Source organism: Perognathus longimembris, chromosome 28, assembly GCF_023159225.1.
Source record: "Perognathus longimembris pacificus isolate PPM17 chromosome 28, ASM2315922v1, whole genome shotgun sequence".
In the NCBI taxonomy this organism is placed as follows: domain Eukaryota; kingdom Metazoa; phylum Chordata; class Mammalia; order Rodentia; family Heteromyidae; genus Perognathus; species Perognathus longimembris.
This window is the reverse complement of record NC_063188.1, coordinates 101,836,752-101,856,208: the sequence shown is the minus strand read 5'-3', so window position 1 is coordinate 101,856,208 and position 19,457 is coordinate 101,836,752. Positions and strand designations below refer to the sequence as shown.

Below are 19,457 nucleotides of genomic sequence, written 5' to 3'. Positions count from 1 at the left end.
TTTGCACACTCAAAAAATATTAAGACCTTCCCAGTCAGGGAATCAGAAAAAATATATTAAGACCATTAAAAAATCTTTTAAAAACTGAGATATAATTTAGATAAGTGCATAGATCTTAAGAGTATAGTCAGTTTGTTTGTGATTAAACACCTATTATAGCTCATACCTCTGTCAACAGAACATTTCCATCACTTCTGAAAATTTCCCAGTCAGTCCACCTTTGAAAGCAATCACAAAACTGACTGAATCACCTTTGGCTCTACCATTTCCACAATAGCACATAATTGTCCTAAGGCATAGTTTAATTCCTTTATTGTTAAAAATTATAAAGTGTTTTGTCAGAAAAGATCGTTTTATCAGTGAAATTAATGTAAAATATGTTTTAAGGGGCCATTTCCTGAAGGTATAAACATCTACATTATTTTCCACTTTGGTTGCTTTAAATAACTCTCCCTGGTGACTTTAGGATATGGAAAGCTGTTTGTGTCAAATACAAACAAGCATTATCTAAGTCTTAAATATCTAGGCCAATATTTCCTTCCAGTTCCTGTGGAGTTCACCTCTTCCTAGCTGGGCCTGAACATTCCTAACACCTGGGGGGAGGAGTTCATTTTTATTCCTTCCCTTTTTCTTATGAGAACAATCATATTTCATATGAGAAGGGGGCTTCAAAAGAGAAATTTATAGGGTAGTTGGAAGGGAAATGATTTAAGAAAACATGTAAGTTCTATTTAAGGCTTAAACAATTCTGCCCATCAAGGCAGAACAACATCCATGGTTTTTGTCAGAGTAGAAAGGATTTCTAAAGCCAAACATGGTGCTACACATCTATAATCCCAGCACTCAGGTGGCTGAGACAAAGAGACTCTCAAACTGGAATCTAGCCTGGACTACATAGCTATATAGCAAGTGTCTATCTCAAAAATAAAGGAAGGAAAGAGAAAGAGGGAGGGAAGAAGGAAGGAAGTGGAGGGAGGAAAGGGGGAGGGTTAGTTGGTGGTAGGGCTTCAGGAAACATCATTCAGCAGCAGTGTTGCTGCCTTTCAAAAGAACCAGGAGCTATTTACAGGTCCCCAAATTACTAAATGACTCTGCTAAGGCTTTGTCGTCATTCCAATTTGAAAATCTAAACAGAGAGGAAATCAAAACAGGAAAATGGCCTTTCTAATGAAACAAAGCCTTAAGCTTTGTCATGTGCTTATTCCCTAGTGAGAAAATTGCCAGTTCTGAGGAGACCTTGAGTGGAGTATCCCACTGAAAGTTCAGTGTGGGAAGCACTGAGCTTTGTCTCAACTCCATCTTGTTGCATTCCTAACCACCTGCTTCACACACTTCACACTTGTCCCAAGTGTTCACAAGTTGCCCCTACTTCTAGCCCAGCACCTAGCACCATACTACTTACACCCTCTGAGGAATTAATCCAAACACTGATCCCCTCTTACATGTCAAGTCGCTATTTTATCTACTCTAAGAAGCATCTTCTTCACACTCAATGAGAATGCCCACCTTTCAATTCCTTGCTCATTCATCAATCCTGTTATTTTCACACTCTGGTCACATTATGGGATTTTACTTGTCTTCTTAGCTGTCTATGTCTTACCCTCCCTGATTAGAACAAATGAATCTCAATGACTACATTCTGTTTAATAAAATCTCTGAATATTCATAAACACAATTTCTTTCAGAATGTAAGCACTGGAATATTTGATAAATTCCACAGCTATGCAAATATCATAAGTACATTTAAACTTGCAAATAGGCTACTTGTATATGGTTGCAGCCTATTTTGTGTGTTGATGATTCAAATCTAATCATTTTCTCTTCTAAATATGGCTTCCTTCACTGTAATATGAACATTTTACTATTTCTATACAATGGGAAATCAGAAGTGTACAGGCCTACGTTATTTGAAAAAAATTAAGGAAATGTGAGCTCTTTGGATGATCAAATTCCAATATGGATTTTTAACATGGTTCCCTTTTTTGAAAAGAGCTATGAGAGCTCTCTTGAAGCAAGGCAGAATCTTAATGGAAAAGAATAAAGGCCTGTCTGGATAACATACTAACCAATCAGCTTCTTAATGAACTTGATTTCTCACGAGTAAAAATGAAAGGAAGATGAACTATCCATCCACACAGAGGTTATATTTCTGTGTGAAAGTATTGAAGCATTCAAGGGTATATGGATCACTCATTTGGTGAGGCAAATATCCTTCTATGGGCATAAGAAAGAGGATGTGCAGGGGCTTGGAATATGGCCTACTGGCAAGAGTGCTTGACTCATATACATGAAGCCCTGGGTTCAATTCCCCAGCACCACATATACAGAAAATGGCCAGAAGTGGTGCTGTGGCTCAAGTGGCAGTGTGCTAGCCTTGAGCAAAAAGAAGCCAGGGACAGTGCTCAGGCCCTGAGTTCAAGCCCCAGGACAGGCAAAAAAAAAAAAAAAAGAAAAGAAAAAAGAAAGAGGATGTGCACATGTTTTGAACATGCAAATTATCATCTTTGCAAAGCACAAAGCTAGGTTAAGCTTTAGCTCAGGGATTGCAACCCTCTCATATACCATACTTTAATCAGTTTGATCATGCATATATGCACATGGCTCTGTATGTGTTTTCATATATGTTTTTATTTTAGATAAAGCTTCGGCACATCCGTGTATGTGGAACATACACCCTGAAGCCCCTTTTTACAAGTGGTTAAAGATGATTTTTTAATGATTAAAAAAAGAAAAAACAACGATGGGAACCAGAGAGGATAGACTATGCATGCACAAAGAAACTCAAAACAGAAAACCTGTTTGGGGGGAAAAGGCTTTTTCCTGTATCATGGTCTTCTGTTGGTAAATGACAAATGACTGTATATTTTGATATATTAAGCTGCTGAAATTAGATAAAGGTATGCCATGTTTTAGGTTTCTCTACTTGATTCAATTGTTTTGTTTTTAACCTAGCAATGGATTCAAAATCCTTCTAAAAGTTGGCTGAGGCCAAATCAATCAACAAGAACATACATACATGTATACAAACATGTTTCATTTTTACATACATAACATGTTTCATTCTTATTGATTAATGCATTGATTTGATCGTATTGAAAGCTACTATTATGTTTTTATCTTGATATGTCCCTGTGAGGTAAAGGCTTTTGCTTATTTGAGGTTTCTGCTTATTTTGTTTTTAGTTCTTCAACAGAATTTAAAAAGAGCTTCCTATTAGCACAAATATAATACTCATTCCAGGGAAAGGATAGTCTTTTAGGCAGTGACAATGGCCCAATACCTGCAATATTGCCAGTAAACAGGACCAAAAGGAAGTTCTTTCTTATTGTTTTAAAGGCCAGCTTTACATTTTATGTGAATAGCACACTCTGTACGGATATATTTCCTTTCTCCTAGTGAAGCAAATCCAGAATGCAGCTTATCATTCAACTGGAAATAAGTGGAAAGGAACTTGGAATTGCAGGTGGGGCCAAAGCCCTCTCCTCTGCTTCCCACAGTCTAAGGGAATATGCTCACAGCTCTACAATGGCTTCTCATTGAGTAGTCCATACCCAGTTTCCCTGTGGCCAATAGGTAGGCAAAAGTAGACAGTATATTGTTTTCCTTGGCTTTATTTGTATTCTTCAAGCAGCAAGAAAACAAGAAACCACTTTCAATTCTTGTTTCCTTTCAGTTCTTGTCACGTGGACATAGCTATATTTTACATGATTATATCCCAGTGTATGCAGTTGTGTTCAGATATGTTCATTTATTTTGCAAAAAAAAACTCCTGTTCTAATATTTCCACGTATTCATTTGCTTACTTGGTAAGCATTTATTAAAGTGCTTATTAGGTTTCAGGCACTATTCCAGGTACCATGAATAAAAAGACAGACAAAAACCAGGCCCCTATCATTAAAAAGCTCTCAGCTTACTAGACTATAACAGATAATTGTAATGCAAAGCATCATAACAAATATATATTTAAATGCCTGTCTGTACCATCTTAATGGCTTTACTGTTTGCTAGCTTGATAAAACAACTTAATAGTCTTCTCAATTATTTTTCATTATCACAAGAACTGCTGCAATTAACACATTTCTCATGTATTTAAAAAATTTGTTAACCATTTTCTGCAGATAAATTCTTAGGAATAAGATCGAGTCAGAATGTTGCATAGATTTTTATAGCTTTTGACATACCTTGCTAAATACCTTCCTCTAAGGATCATACAGATACATAAATTCACTGGTTATTCTAACCAATGGTCTTACCAGTAGATACTTTCTTAGATTTTAATAAGTGGAATCTTATTACTATCTTAATTTGTACTTCTTTAATGAATAACAGAGTGGAACATTTACACATGGTTAAGACAGTTTCCCTCCCATCATGGGATCTCTGTTTATGGCCAATATATCTATTATTTACCATTATCCTGGGTAGCTTCCGGTCACTATAGATACCCAGAGTTGGGCTGGGATGTAGCTCAGTGGCAAAGCGCTTGCCTAGCAAGTGCAACGTCCTGGGTTCGATCCCCAGTACCAAAAAAGAAAAGACGAAAAGTATAGTTAAAAAAAAGTAGATACCCAGAGTTTTATCATTAAAGTAAAAAAGAAAGTTGGTGGCACTGAGTTGGAATTTCTAAGGTACTTAAGTATGCCATGTTAGAAAGAAAATAGTTTCAAATAGTCCCACATCTGACAGCACATAACAAGGAGTCATTCCTCTGCCAGAATCCATTTCCTTAGTCTCTAGGGTCTCTGAATATCCAATGTCAAGGCCAGTGAGTGGGCCCGTACATCTGCAGCGGGGGCTCTTCAGCGCTGGGTGCACAGGTGCGTCTGATGGCCACATGAGGCAATAATGCTGCCCGTCCACTCGCTTACCTCTCCTACCACCTCTATGATGTCCCCGACTTTCAGCTCAAGCTCATCATCATTCTGGGGCAGGTAGCTGAATGCCACCTGGCATCGGCGCCTCCGTCGTTCACCTGGATGGGAAAAGTAAAATGTTTAGCTCCAGCTCTTCCAAACTAAGGTTTTAAAGAGAGGCTTTTCCTAGGCATGCAGGCAAATTAAGCTGTCTTGTCTCAAATGTGCTCTCTGGGACATGGCTAGAGGCATGGCAGCCCTAGTCTCTTACAGAAGGCATTAGAAAGCAGAGCAATGCTTCTTGGTCTTTCAAAAGCTGCTGGGTCAGAAAGGCATGGATATGAGAAACGGATCCACTGGTGCAGAAGGCAAAACCCCCACCCCTCAAGCACTGGAGCACATTGTTGCCTTAAATGGTTTTCCATGGATAGGGTGTTATATTCGCTGCTGTTGATTTTTAATGCAAGCTGATGTGATGTGGTAGAGAAACAAGAATGGTCTGCTTCAAATGCTAGCAAGGCAGAAGGCTTTCCCCCTAAATGTGCAAAGGAAAAGATAAAATGTCCTGACCTTTTTCTTACTAATCATCATCTTTTCAACATGTTAGAACTCAGGCCTGATAAGTAAAAGTCGATTTGATTTCAGCCTGCTCTTGGTACCATTTCAAACACTCTACCGGGTTCAGCAAATCCACTTCTGTCCTCTTCTCTGGGGCTCAGGGGATCTATTAATAAGACTCCTGGCTACTTATGACAGAACCACCCAGGCAAATCAAAACAAAATCCAGGCCATGCATTTCACTTGACTAATGTACATCCTGAGACAGATAGCCCATCTTTCTCACCCAACATAATCTACCTGTGAATCTCTGACTTACAGTACAGACATAACTGTCCAGCACATCCACACTACACATGAGCATTGTAGGAGATAGAACATGTGTGTGGAGTGTGCATGATTGAGAGACAGACACCACACATGCAGCAGTGGTGGCTGAAGCCAGGGAGAGGTGGACAGAAGCCAGGTAGGGTGACAGACATTGCTCAGAAGCTAGTTCATCACAAATGACCAGCTCACACCACTCCTTCATGCTGCCACATGGCCTAGAAAACCAAAAGGATCAACAACTTCAAAGAAACACATTTAGTAACACTGAAATTATTTTGGGGTACTGCCTTCAGGGATTTATGGTTCTACTTTTCTAATCTTTTCCATGAGAAAGGCAGTCCCTACAGGGGTGATCGTAGGGTACACGAAAGCCCCACACAGCATGGCATCCCACAAGGGGGAAAGTGTGCTATAACTTTACGCTTCCTGATCAATATTTTTCAAAAGCTAGTGGCCTAGTTCTCTCTGCTTCATTTTTCTCTAAGGAAGAATGGGGTTGAACACAGGGAATAGGGCAGTTCAGAATCAATACCTTGTCTGATCATATCTTTGGCAACCATACAAATGATTCCTGCCCCTTTGCACAAAGTCATAAGCTGCTAGTTCTTAATAAGAACACATGCAGAGCTCTCAGGCCCATCCCAGATAAGCAATGCAGCCAGTTCGCAGGCTGAGTCGTACAGCCCAACTCTTGGTGCCAGAAGACACACTCCACCTTGTCTCTCCAGAAGTGGTAATCCAGTACAACAAATGTTACTACGAAAGCCAAGCAGGATGGCACATGCCTGTAATCCTATCACTCAGAGACTGAGGCAGGAAGATTGTAAATTGCAGGTCAGCTCAGGCTACATAGTGAGTTGGAGCCTAGCCTGGTCTATATAGTGAGATCAGTTTACACAAAATATCAAGACCACTATCACTACTCTGCAGCTTCTGACACCACAAAGGGAAAAATCAAGTCCTCTGACCCATAAAGAATACAGATTTCTCATTCTAGCAAAAAAAAAAGCAATCTTGGTAGCCTCTCCCACACTTGATAATAAGTTCCATGACTCTTTAAGAGCTTCCATTTTCTAGATTTTAGGTTAAAATGAACTCTGCAAGCACAAACTGAACATGAAAAACTAAAATAACAAGTATCTAAAAATTGATGCTTACAACCACAGAAGGCACAAAAGAAACTTAAAAAATAACATCAGAAGGTCCAAAAAACTTACGTGTGTGCATATGAATATATATATATGTAATATATATATATATATTCACATGCTCTACCGACTGAGCTATCCGGGCACTATTCACACTTTTAAAAAGACCCACTGGACTGCGTACCCGTGGCTCATGCCTATAATCCTAGTGACTTAGGAAACTGAGATCTGAGGATCACAGTTCAAAGCCAATCCAGGAAGGAAAATCTGTGAGACTCTTACATCCAATTAACCACCAAAAGCTGGAATGAAATTGGTTCAAGTGGTAGAGCACCAGCCTTAAGCAAAAAAAGCTAAGGGACAGCACCCAGGCCCTTAGTTCAAGCTCCAGTATCAGTACAAAAGAAAGAAAAGTCCTTCCGTAAAACAGCAGCTAACAAAAGAAAAAAAAAAAAACAGTAGCTAACTCAATATTACACAAATGGGGAAGGCAACTGTGATGTGATATATTCTTAAAGACTAATCTAACCTAGAATAGAATCACCGGCTTTCTCTAAAACTACATCTCTGCATTGGACTTCCATAAAGAAGAATCTACTAGGCTAATCAATACTTCTTCAAAGTTTCTGAGGTTAGTCAACTGGTGGCATAAAGTTCTATAAAACACACTACCAGATAAGATACACTGATAGTGCAGGTACAACCACAGGAAGGGGATACAAGAGGATCATCAACAATAGAAGCTATGGTTTCACATGACATGTTGAAAGTAATTACAACAGTGATATATCACTCGTTTCCATAACATGGAGTTCATTTCACTTAGCATCATCTTATGCGTTCGTAGGGGCATAGCTATTAGGCTCTTGTAATCTTCTGCTGTGACTAGCCTAAACCTGCACATTGGAAACTGTATATACTGGTATTAGAACTAGGAAAGTGAAAGGGAGTACCAAAATCGAGAGACACAGGATAAAAAGACAAACAACTACAAAAGCAATACTTGCAAAACTGTTCGGTGGAAACCAACTGAACAACTCATGGGAGGAGAGGGAAAGAGGGAGGGGGAGGGGGGATGAGGAGGAGGTATCAAACAGTACAAGAAATGTATCCAGTGCCTAACATATGAAACCGTAACCGCTCTGTACATCACTTTGACAATAAATATGAGAAAAAAAACACTACCAGAGAAGGCAGGTGACTCATGCCTAAAATCCTAGCTACTCAGGAAGCTGAGATCTGAGGATTGCAATTCAAAGCTAGCCAGGGAAGGAAAGTCCATGAGACCCTCATCTCCAATAAAAACTACTAAATAAAAAGCCAGAAGTAGCACTGTGGCTCAAGTGGTAGAGCACTAGCCTTGAGCAAAGAGAAGCTCAGGACAGCACCCAGGCCCAGGACCAGCCAAAAAACAAACAACAACAAAACTGCCAAAATAACAATAGAAGCTTTAGAAGGCACAAGGAAGGGACTCAGAGGCAACTGATGATAAAGGCCATCTGATCTTGACCCCAAGCAGAAACAGTCATCTCATTACACAGGGATAGCTCATGATCATTTCCAAACACTTATGACATCTGTATGTCATCGAGTCAACCATGGAAATTAAAAGGAAAAGAGCCAGAATGAAAAACCAGTTTGCAAATGGGGAAATCAGAGCTCAGTAATTTATTTACCCAAGATCATCAACGAGCTAAGCAGCAGTATTCCCTTGGCCTCAGTTCAAAGTTCTTTCATCAGTCACTTTACATCTAGTTCTGAATTCTCCACAATCTGTTTTCACTGTTTCCTGAAACTGTGTAACATCAGCTCAGTCTTCACCATTATAGCCATCCCTTGATATCCAAGACTACTGCTTCTCCACAGCACTGACTTAAACAGTGTACCAATTCTGTGGACCTGTAGCCTAGTTCACGAGACAGGAAGGAGGTTGAAAGAAATTGGATTTCAGTTGCCTGCATCCATCTTAATTATAAGGAGGTTTAAAGGGATGTCATCTGTAGGTTGGAGGTGTGGCACAAGTGCTCTGCAAGCAAGTGTGGCAAGGCCCCCCAGTGAGACTTAAAAAATGTCATTTGCTATTTTTCCTCTCCTGGCATTTCACTGATGGCTATTAGTGAGTCTTTAAAAAAATGACTTTCATTATCTTTTTAAACCATTGTACAAAGATGTTTCAATACAACATATTGGTACTAGTCTTGATTTTCCTTAAAGAGCTAGAAAGATGACTGTCATCTCCTTTTAATGGGCTAGTTTCAACTGGAAATAAAACATATGATTTCCTTATGCCTGGAATGTGGAATCCCTTAGGTTAAGATACTACCTTCACGCCCAGTTGCATTCTACATGAAGTTCTTAGTGTAAACTTCAGCTTTAATTTTACCAGGCTTTTTTCTTTTCTCTAGAATGAACTGAGTCTTGAAAGTTTTTTGAGCTTTGTGAATTATATTTACTTGCTGGCCATGGCCAACAATACAAATCTAAATTAGAAAAGTGACTCATTCATATGAATTTTTGTCTCATGGCACTATGTGTGTTTTCTAGGTAAGGCTACTGAACTCTTCATACACAATTAAAAGAAGGAATGGATGTACTACACATCCACACATCCACATGCAAATGTGGATGCTCACACAACTTACCAGACAAGTTGTAATAAGGAGAACTTTACAAGACATATTTAATACATTCCTCCTCTATAGCCATATATATGATGGCCATGAAATACATATGCATGAATGTGCACACATATACAGGGACACAGGCACACATATCTGATAAGGCAGGCACAACCTCAACTCACTAGAGCCCATGGCCACCTTCCATTCATAATTAGCTTTGTTTAATAAAACAGCAGCAGCTAACATTCATTGAGCATTTTCTAAGTACCTGAAACTATTAAACACTTTGTATATACTCCATTGACAGTTAATGGAGGGGGGTAAATTATATATTTTTCCCATTGTCATTTCACATTCAACCTCTGGATTAAATTACCGGCAATTTTTTTTACAGCCAAGATAACTGAGATGACAGAAACATCAAGTGTCTTACTACAAGTATATAAGTAGTAAGTAGAGAATCTAGAATTTCAAATCAGGTGACACAACTCTAGAGATTGTCTCTTATACATCTAACTACTCTTAAGAATTCCCAGCTCATCTTGAGGATTCAGACAGGAACTGGAATAACATGGTACATTGTTAATAGGTGAAAGTATAAAAACACAAATAAGAAACAGCCCTACTGCTTCAGGGAACTGGGGCCTATCAGCTCCCATTTTAATGAAATAAAGCCAGTTAATGAGGAGGCAATGTGGTACGTTCACCTTCTCTGAAATGATATCATAGAAACTGAGAAGCATATTATGACTCAGTTCCAGAAATAAGGCACACATTGACATTTCAGTGCCTTTATTCAACAGTCTCATGGCATGTGAAAACTTTACCAGAGCAATTCACTCAATGACCACAAAACTATAACAATGCAATGGGTGAAAAAAAGTCTTTGGGTTATCTGAAAAACTCCAATAATCATACAGCCTACATTTTAACATCTCACACCTTCTATGACAGAATGAAACCATCTAGGTTTAAATAATTCAATATTCTGAGGACTCCATTAACCTAACCAAAAGGATCCTTATCACAGGATCCTGAAATCACATTGCAAGAGAGAAAAACGATAAAAGTCAAAGAGAAAAATCAGAGGCTTCTTTCTCATTTGCAATGTCTAAGGTTACTTCTGGCATCTTTCCCAGGCTGGGCTTGGGGGCCACCTGTGCCAGAGTATCATCTCAAGTGCAGTGCAGACCTGTCAAACTCACTCTGGAGTTGGACCTGAATTATCTTCCATGGTAATGCTCACAAAAATTGAAATGTCATGAAATGAATACAGCACCACATGTTACAGGGGATAGGTAATGACTTTGTGGAAGAGTCTTAATGCAGTGGTTCTCAGTCTCAGTTGCACATTGATATTCCCAATGAAGCTTTCACAAAACTTTTCAGATTTTTAAATGATCGTGTGTGTGCATGCACACATGCGTGCATACACGCCTGTCCTGAGGCTTGAATTCAGGGCCTGGGTACTGTCCCTGAGCTTTTCTGTTCAAGGTTAGCTCTTTAAAGCTTAAGCCACAGTTCCACTTCCGGTTTATTTTGGGGGGGCGAGGGGGTGTTGTAGTTAATTGGAAATAAGAGTTTCATGGACTTTCCTGCCCAGGCTGGCTTTGAACCATGATCCTCAGGATGTCAGCCCCTGAGTAGATAGGATTACAGGTATGAGTCACTGGCACCTCTCTTATTTTTTATTTTCTTCAAGTAGTTGGACTATGGGATTTTAATTCAACATGTAAATTTATGAGTATAATGCATCTTGATCAATGCTATAAAACTTCTGATGTCTTCCTAAACTAAATGCAGGCCAGAGAAAAGAAAATATCAGATGGAACTGAAAAATATGATTGTATAAAATTAATAAAATGACTCAGAAATCAGTTTCTCAGGCTTTCTAGTGGCCAACTTTGGGGAAAGAACAGGATTACTAAAGGCTCTATTTTATTTTTTTTGTTTTGAAAACCAACTCCCAAATCCATAGTCACATACTTGAGAGGTAATAAACTAGACAGGTAGATTATATAAATAGATAAGGAGTAAGAACTAAAAGGACTTTTTTTTTTACAAAAGAATGTTGAATGATAAACATAGAAATGATAGATGATCCTCATTTTGTGACTATCAGAGCATCACTTGTATTTTTGCAAAAGGCCAGGTTTCCTATCTCATTCTGGAAAAGCAATACTAACCAAACTAAGTCAATACAGTGGTTTCTTGATACAAGGGAAGAGAAAGCTGAATTACTGATATTGCATACCTTGTGTCATATACTTTATTGGTAGCATGCTGCTTCTCAGACTGCTTCAGTGTAATGTAACTCAGAGGAACAGGAGGACACTTAACAAGCCAACCAAACTCCAGAACAAAAAGGCCTGTTGGGTCTTTCTTCACCGATCCTCTGAGCTGCAACTGGACTGTTATAATGCAAATGTGCAGTATGTAAGCCAACTAGGAGTGTATGGTCCCTGGAGACGAACCTGCTTGCTTTTCAAATAAAATGAAATAAAATGAACATCTTTACATGGTGAAAAATAGGAAATCCATTTGCCTGCTACTGCTGTGAAGTAGCAGGAGTCAACTGGAAAGAGGTGATAGCTATATGCTAGTGTTCACTTTCTACCAAGACTATTCAGAATATAAGAGAAAATGTAGAAGCAGTCAAGACCTACTTATTACAGCCTCTAAGCCCTAGAAGATGGGAAGGGAGGGAGCTAGTGTCCAACATTGCAAAAGGGAAATGAACTTCATCTTATCTGCAACAAAGAAAACGGATATCCAATGTCTCGTATGTGCTAGGAGCCATGCTTGTCCTCATGCCTTAAGTGCCTTCCCTCAAGTTCTTACACTAACCCTATGAAATTTGGGGTGTTGGCCCCATCTTCATGAACAAGCACAGAAAAGCTGGAGGACTTTTTCAAGGCATATGAATAAAATGACCAGTCCATTCTTGACAAATAAATGAATTAATGAATAAATGAATACTGATACTAAATCCTGTCTGTGGTCATGGTTCTGGGAATATAAACTCCCAGAGAAGCATCAGAGGACAGAAAGGGTAGAGTGAAGGAGAATTAAAGCCTCAACACAATGCTAAATAAGGCACCTGCCAGTGTCTGCTTAAAAGTTAATGCCATCTTGATGACACAAGAATGGAAAGACTGTAGAGGCTTAGTTTTGTCAAAGTGTCAAAGGTCCCTCATTCTCCATCAGCATTAAGTACAAAGCATCTGTAATTTTAAACAATGATCTACACCTAATGGCTCTTTTCTTCTAAGTTTATGGTCTACTTGTAATTTTTATACTTAACAAAACAGTAAGGTTACCTATAAGCAATATAAATTATATCAAATATATAATGCCATATATTTGATTTTAAGTTTAGTTTTTATAAGACACACACACACATATACACACACATATGAAGACAGAAATACATATGTAAGAATGTTGAGGGCAGCATTGTTTCCAATATTAAATGCATACATGCAGAGATCTATATGTGAAACAATCTGAATGTCCACTGGCAGGTGGAGGGCTGAAAAAATTGTGCTATATTTAGCAGCCATTAAATACAACAAATAGCTCTATACATATTGATGTGGAAAGGTGCTCATAATACATTAAAAGACCAAAAAAATGGGCATATCCCCCGAACTCAACTTTATAGCCACATGCATGCTCTTAACTATCAACACAATCACTATTTTACTTGTTTCCAATCAGTCAGAAGCTAGCACAGAGTACGCAATCAACAAATATTTATTGATAAATAAGTGAATCCATTAGCAGTCAACTAAAATGCTCAGGGGAGGTATAAAGACATTCTCATTTAAATGCTTCTGCAAATCAATTTTTAATTAATTAATTTATTGTCAAAGTGATGTACAGAGGTGTTACAGTTTCATACATAAGCAAGTAAGTACGTTTCTTTTGAAACTTGTTATCTCCTCCCTCATTTTTTCTCCCACCTTTCCCCCTCCCCAGTTCCCTCCCCTGACCCCTGAGTTGTACAGTTGGTTTACAACATATTGTCTTGTAAGTATTGTTGTTGCACTGGTTCGCCTTTTACTCTTTGTCTCTCCATTTTGATGTTTCCCTTCCCGGATTCCCTACTTCTCATAAACGTATATACAATACTCAGGGTACCAAAATCAGTTACACTGACATCAGGGGTAAAACCATGGGGGAAAAAGACAAAAGAAAATGGCATAATTTCACATGGTATGTTGAAAATAACAACAACGATGATAAACCACTTGTTTCCATAACTTAAGAGTTCATTTCGCTTACCATCATCTTATGTGTTTGTAAGCACTAGCTATTGAGCTATTGTGATCTTCTGCTAGGACTATCCTAGACATGTACTAATTATTACCAATGAGGGAAACCATAGAGTCTATGTTTCTTTGAGTCTGTCTCACTTCACTTAATATGATTTTTTCCAGGTCTTTCCAATTCCTTACAAATGGGGTAATGTCATTCTTTCTGGTGGAAGCATAGAATTCCATTGTGTATATGTACCACATTTTCTTGATCCATTCATCTACTGAGGGGCATCTGGCTTGGTTCCATATTTTAGCGATGGTAAATTGTGCTGCGATGAACATAGTTGTGCTGGTAGCTTTAGTGTGGTCTTGCTTGTAATCCTTTGGGTAGATGCCCAAAAGCGGGGCTTCTGGGTCACAGGGGAGCTCCATGTCTAGCCTTTTTTTTTTTTTGCCAGTCCTGGGGCTTGGACTCAGGGCCTGAGCACTGTCCCTGGCTTCTTTTTGCTCAAGGCTAGCACTCTGCCACTTGAGCCACAGCGCCACTTCTGGCCATTTTCTGTATATGTGGTGCTGGGGAATCGAACCCAGGGCCTCAGGTATATGAGGCAGGCACTCTTGCCACTAGGCCATATCCCCAGCCTCATGTCTAGCCTTTTGAGGAACCTCCATACTGCTTTCCAGAGTTGTTGAACAAGTTTACACTTCTGCCAACAGTGTAGTAGGGCTCCCTTTTGGCCATATCCCTGCCAGTATCTGTTTTTATTAGTTTTCTTGATAATGGCCATTCTTACTGGGGTGAGCTGGAATCTCAATGTTGTTTTGATTTGCATTTATTTTATGGTCAGTGATATTGAGAACTTCTTCATGGGCCTCTTGGCCATTCTCATTTCCTATTCAGAGAAGTCTTTCTTTAAGTCTTGAGCCCATTTACTAAGGGGCAGTTGTTTTTATTTGAGAATTTGTTTCGGGGGAATTTATTTTTTTGAGTTCTAAGTATATTTTAGATATGAGGCCCTTGTCTGTTATATGGCCAGTGAAGCTCTTCTCTCAATCTCAGGGCTTTCTATTTGTCTTGCTAGCTATGTCCTTTGCTGTGCAGAAGCTCTGAAGTTTCATGCAATCCCATTTGTCCAATCTTTCTTTGATTTTTTTGTGTTTCTGGTCCTTTATTAAGAAAATTTCTACCTGTTCCAAGGAGCCCTAATGTTTCTCCTATTCCTTCCTGTAATGTTCCCAGGGTATCTGCTTTTACCTCAAGGTCTCTGATCCACTTGGAATTGATTCTGGCACAGGGTGATATATAAGGATCTAGCTTTAGTTTGTTACAGGTGTTGAAACAATTTTGCCCGTACCATTTGTTGAAGAGGCTGTCTTTCTTTCATCCTATTTTTTTTAATCTTCTTTATCAAAGACTAAGTAGCCATAGGTCTGTGGGTTCATTTCTGGGTCTTCTGTTCTATTCCATTGGTCCTCAGGCATGTTCTTGCCAAGACCAAACTCTTTTTATTCCTACAGCTTTGTAATAGAGTTTGAAGTTTGGTATTGACATTCCTCCAGCACTGTTCTTCCTGCTTAGGATTGTTTTTGCTATTCAGGGTCTTTTATTGTTCCATCTGAATTTTGGGGTTGCTTCCTCTGTTTCATTAAAGACTGGTGTTGGGATACTGATTGGTATTTCATTGAATTTGTAGACAGCCTTTGGCAGTATTGCCATTTTCACGATGTTAATCCTCCCAATCCAAGAGCATGCGAGTTTTTTCCATTTCCTTAGTTCTGCTTTAATTTCCTTTTTCAGGTTTTTAAAGTTTTCATCATAGAGGTCTTTCACTTCTTTGGTTAAGGTTATTCTTCAGCATAGAACGCACTGTAATTGGTTTTGTTTTAAACATTGCAGTCATCTATTAAAATAATTATCTTGTACCATGAACCTTATCTTTTTAAACATGCTTAAATGACATTAATAATAAATCTAGTTCTTATTCTACAAGTAAACAAATACTAATCACGCCAGGTGAAAGGCGCTTTTCACAGAATGAGAAGGGGGCACTGGCCTCCTAATGACTAGTAGCTACGCTTAGCCCATGAAAACAGCAGGAAGTTTGAGTCCAGAGAACACTCTACACATCTGTAGTATTCCACTATTTTGTATTCTGACCAGGTACACTTAAAGTACCTTGAGAAGGCCACAATACCTCCATTAATGACCAACCCAGTGTCATTTTCCTGGTCTGACTCATGAGTCCATGTACCCCACCCAAGAAGCCATCTCTGTCACATGTCCTTCTCTGAGCTCACTCACACACGCTCACTCAGCTATAGGAGAACACACACACACACACACACACACACACACACACACACACACACAGTGCCTTGGAGGCCCCTTCTTTGCCTTTTCTTTTCTTTTTTTTTTTTTTTTGGCCAGTCCTGGGGCTTGGACTCAGGGCCTGAGCACTGTCCCTGGCTTCTTTTTGCTCAAGGCTAGCACTCTGCCACTTGAGCCACAGCGCCACTTCTGGCCATTTTCTATATATGTGGTGCTGGGGAATTGAACCCAGGGCCTCATGTATACGGGGCAAGCACTCTTGCCACTAGGCCATATCCACAGCCCCTTCTTTGCCTTTTCTTAACAACCGCTTTTTTTTTCTCTAGCACTATCCTAGCATTCATTGTATTTTCATTACCTGTGAGCACCAATTCATGTTTCATCAAATTCAACTCATCATTTACCAACTATGTCTAACTATGGTTTTTATGATGCCATTCCCAAGTACCATATATCTAGAAAAAGAGGAGCACAAACCCCTGATCTAGTCCTTCATCCGCCCTAGAATCTCCAGAATATAAGGAAGCCATTGGAATAAGTCTTAAAAGTTAACTGATTAATGTAATATCCCAAAACTTAGTTTATGCTGCCAATATAATACAGAAAGAGACCATACATTTTTTCCTACAGAGAACCTGCATATAGATATCTTCTACATGAACAATGTCATCTGATATTACCTTAAAAGCCACATTAATAATTTTTATGTAACTAGCATGAAGAACTCAATGTCTTCTAACTCAACTGTCTTCTAAAAATGGTGTGTGAAATAGCCCTCTGAAAACAACATGAGCTCTAATTTTTTACTAATCATGAACGCATAGTCCACATTGAAATAATGGAAGTACATCAAGAGGACCCTCAGGTAGAATGCTAGTTGCTCATGCCTGTAATCCTAGTTACTTAGGAGGCTGAGATTTGAGGATCACAGTTCAAAGCCAGCCAGGGCAGGAAAGTCCCCATGAGACCCTTATCTCCAATTAATCACCAGAAACCTGGAAGTGGCATGGTGGCTCAAAGTAGTAGAGTGCTAGCCTTGAGCTGAAAAGCTCAGGGAAAATGCCCAGGCTCTGAGTTCAAGCCCCACAACTGACAACAACAACAAAAAAAGAGGAAGCACAGAGCCCAATGGGCCAGCACTACAATTTTGCAGGGCTCTTAACCTTGGTTTTCTTCTGTACAGACTGGGGATGATGGAGCAAGTCCCACTTAACAGGTAGGCTTACCCCCACCTGATTTTCTCACCTTTAAATATTTGGCTTCACACTCAGGAATGTGTTATAAGGCTGCTTTGTTAATTTTTTATACTAGCACAACCAACTTTCTCTATAGCAGCCTCTCCTTCCCATCACAGGAACATAGAAGAATCACAGTAAAAAAAAAAAATCAGCAATGTCTCTCAACCAACCTCTACGCTTGTCCTTTCCTCAGGCTGGTCTCAGGCCTTGGTTTTTGCCTTTCACCATGTGCCCTCAATCCAAATGACCCAAGCCATTCCAAATGACACCTCCCCAAGGGTCCCTCAGCTCAAGCAGCTAGCTCTGTGGGAGAGAAGCCTGGATTTTCAGAGGGAAAAAATCCAATATATAAAGCACACTGCTCTTCTCTGTTTTAACAAGTCTGATTCTGGCAAAATGCCCCCAAAGAACTCAACATATTTATAGAGTTTTGTTTGATCTACTTTTAAATGCTCCATGCAGAGTCATTCAAGTGAAATGACACTACAAAATTTCAAAGGAAAAACTGAAAGAAGATTCTAAATATAAGTTATTTGTTGAGCATAAACAAGATTTCTCCCTCCTCTCCAACATACTCCCTTTAACATATCTATTTTTAAAGGCACTCTCCAACTTTGCTGCTGACAAATGGATTTATCAAACCCCTAAACTTTTTTTTTCTTATTTATTGTCAAAGTGATGTACAGAGAGGTTACAGTTTCATACGTTAGACCTTGGGTACATTTCTTGCACTGTTTGTAACCTCCTCCCTCACTCCCCCTCCCCCTCCCCCATTCCCTCTCCCCCCATAAGTTGTTTGGTTGGTTTACACCAAATGGTTTTTCAAGTATTGCTTTTGGAGTCATTTGTCTTTTTATCCTTTGTCTCTCGATTTTGTTAGTCCCTTTCACTTCCCTAGTTCTAATACCAGTATATGCAGTATCCATTGTACTCAGATGAGAAAACCCCTAAACTTTTATAGTTAAAGGAAAGGGTAGGCAAGGAGGAAGCAAAATGAGAAGATGGGAGGGGGGAAAGAAAATGAGAGAAGAAGGGAGGAGGAAACAGGGGGAGGGAAGTGGAGAGGAAAGGAAAGAGAACACAAACATTTTAGGATCTGCAACAGAAGTTTAGAAAACCCTAAAGATCCTTGTTTGGGATCTATACCTCTGACCTATTCTTAGAGAATCTGGGGGAAAATACCATAATCTAATCTAGAGTTTTCCAGTTTTTAAAATTGGTATCCAAATTCAGCGACTAAAACGAAAGATTTACAGGACAGAAAAATTCTACATATCACTTTCTTGGGGGAAGGAAAGAACCTTCTTATCATCAAAATATTTTAAAAACAAGAGTTGTTTAATTTAGTTTCCCTTCTTATCTCCTGGGGTATCACTCTTAGCCTAGCTGGCATTGAATCCTGGTCCTCTCAATCTCTGCCTCTTGAGTAGGTGGATTAAAGGCATCAGCCACTACATGCAGTATGTAATTCATTCTTCAGTATCTAAAAGGCTATCTATATATCTTCTATGTGCCAATACAGAGGCTTGCAGTCAGGGCCTTGCATTCTCACTTGTTTTGTCTTTTTTTGGTTTTTGTTTTTGTTGGTTGTGGGGCTTGAACTCTGGGCTTGGGTGTTGTCCCTGAGCTCTTCAGCTCTAGGCTAGCATTCTACTACTTGAGCCACCGCACAACTACCAGTTTTCTGTTCATTGGACATAAGAGTCTCATGGGCTTTCCTGCCTGGGCGGACTTTGAACCGCAATCCTCAGATCTCAGCCTCCTGAGTAGCTAGGATTACAGGTGTGAGCCACCAATGCCCAGCTCTCACTTGTTTGTTGTTGTTGTTTTGTATTTTTTCTTTTGCCTACAGTTTGAGCTCTACCACTCGAACCATGCCTCCAGTCTAGCATTTTGCTGGTTAATTGAAAATGAAGTCTCTCAGACTTTTCTGCCCAGTATCACTTCAGGCTGTGATTTTTCCAGGGCTCAGCCTTCTAAGTAGCTAGGATTACAGGCATGAGTTACCAGTACCCAGATAAAAGTCTATATTTCTTAACTAGAGGTCTTTCATTGGAGTCTGTGGATACAATCCAGTGGCTCTAAACTTGAATAGGGGCTGGAGGTGTCCTTCAGTGA

General features: G+C 39.4%; 1 protein-coding gene across 4 annotated transcripts in view; it reads right to left on the bottom strand.

Moving 5' to 3' along the window:
- The window catches only part of Sh3kbp1 (SH3 domain containing kinase binding protein 1), a 311,679-nt gene that overhangs the window by 146,221 nt on the left and 146,001 nt on the right, over nt 1-19,457 (bottom strand). For all 4 annotated transcript variants that reach the window (XM_048336005.1, XM_048336007.1, XM_048336008.1 and 1 more), the window contains one exon: nt 4,869-4,972. In XM_048336005.1, the coding sequence (XP_048191962.1) occupies nt 4,869-4,972 (104 nt within the window). The remainder of the gene's footprint in view (nt 1-4,868; nt 4,973-19,457) is intronic.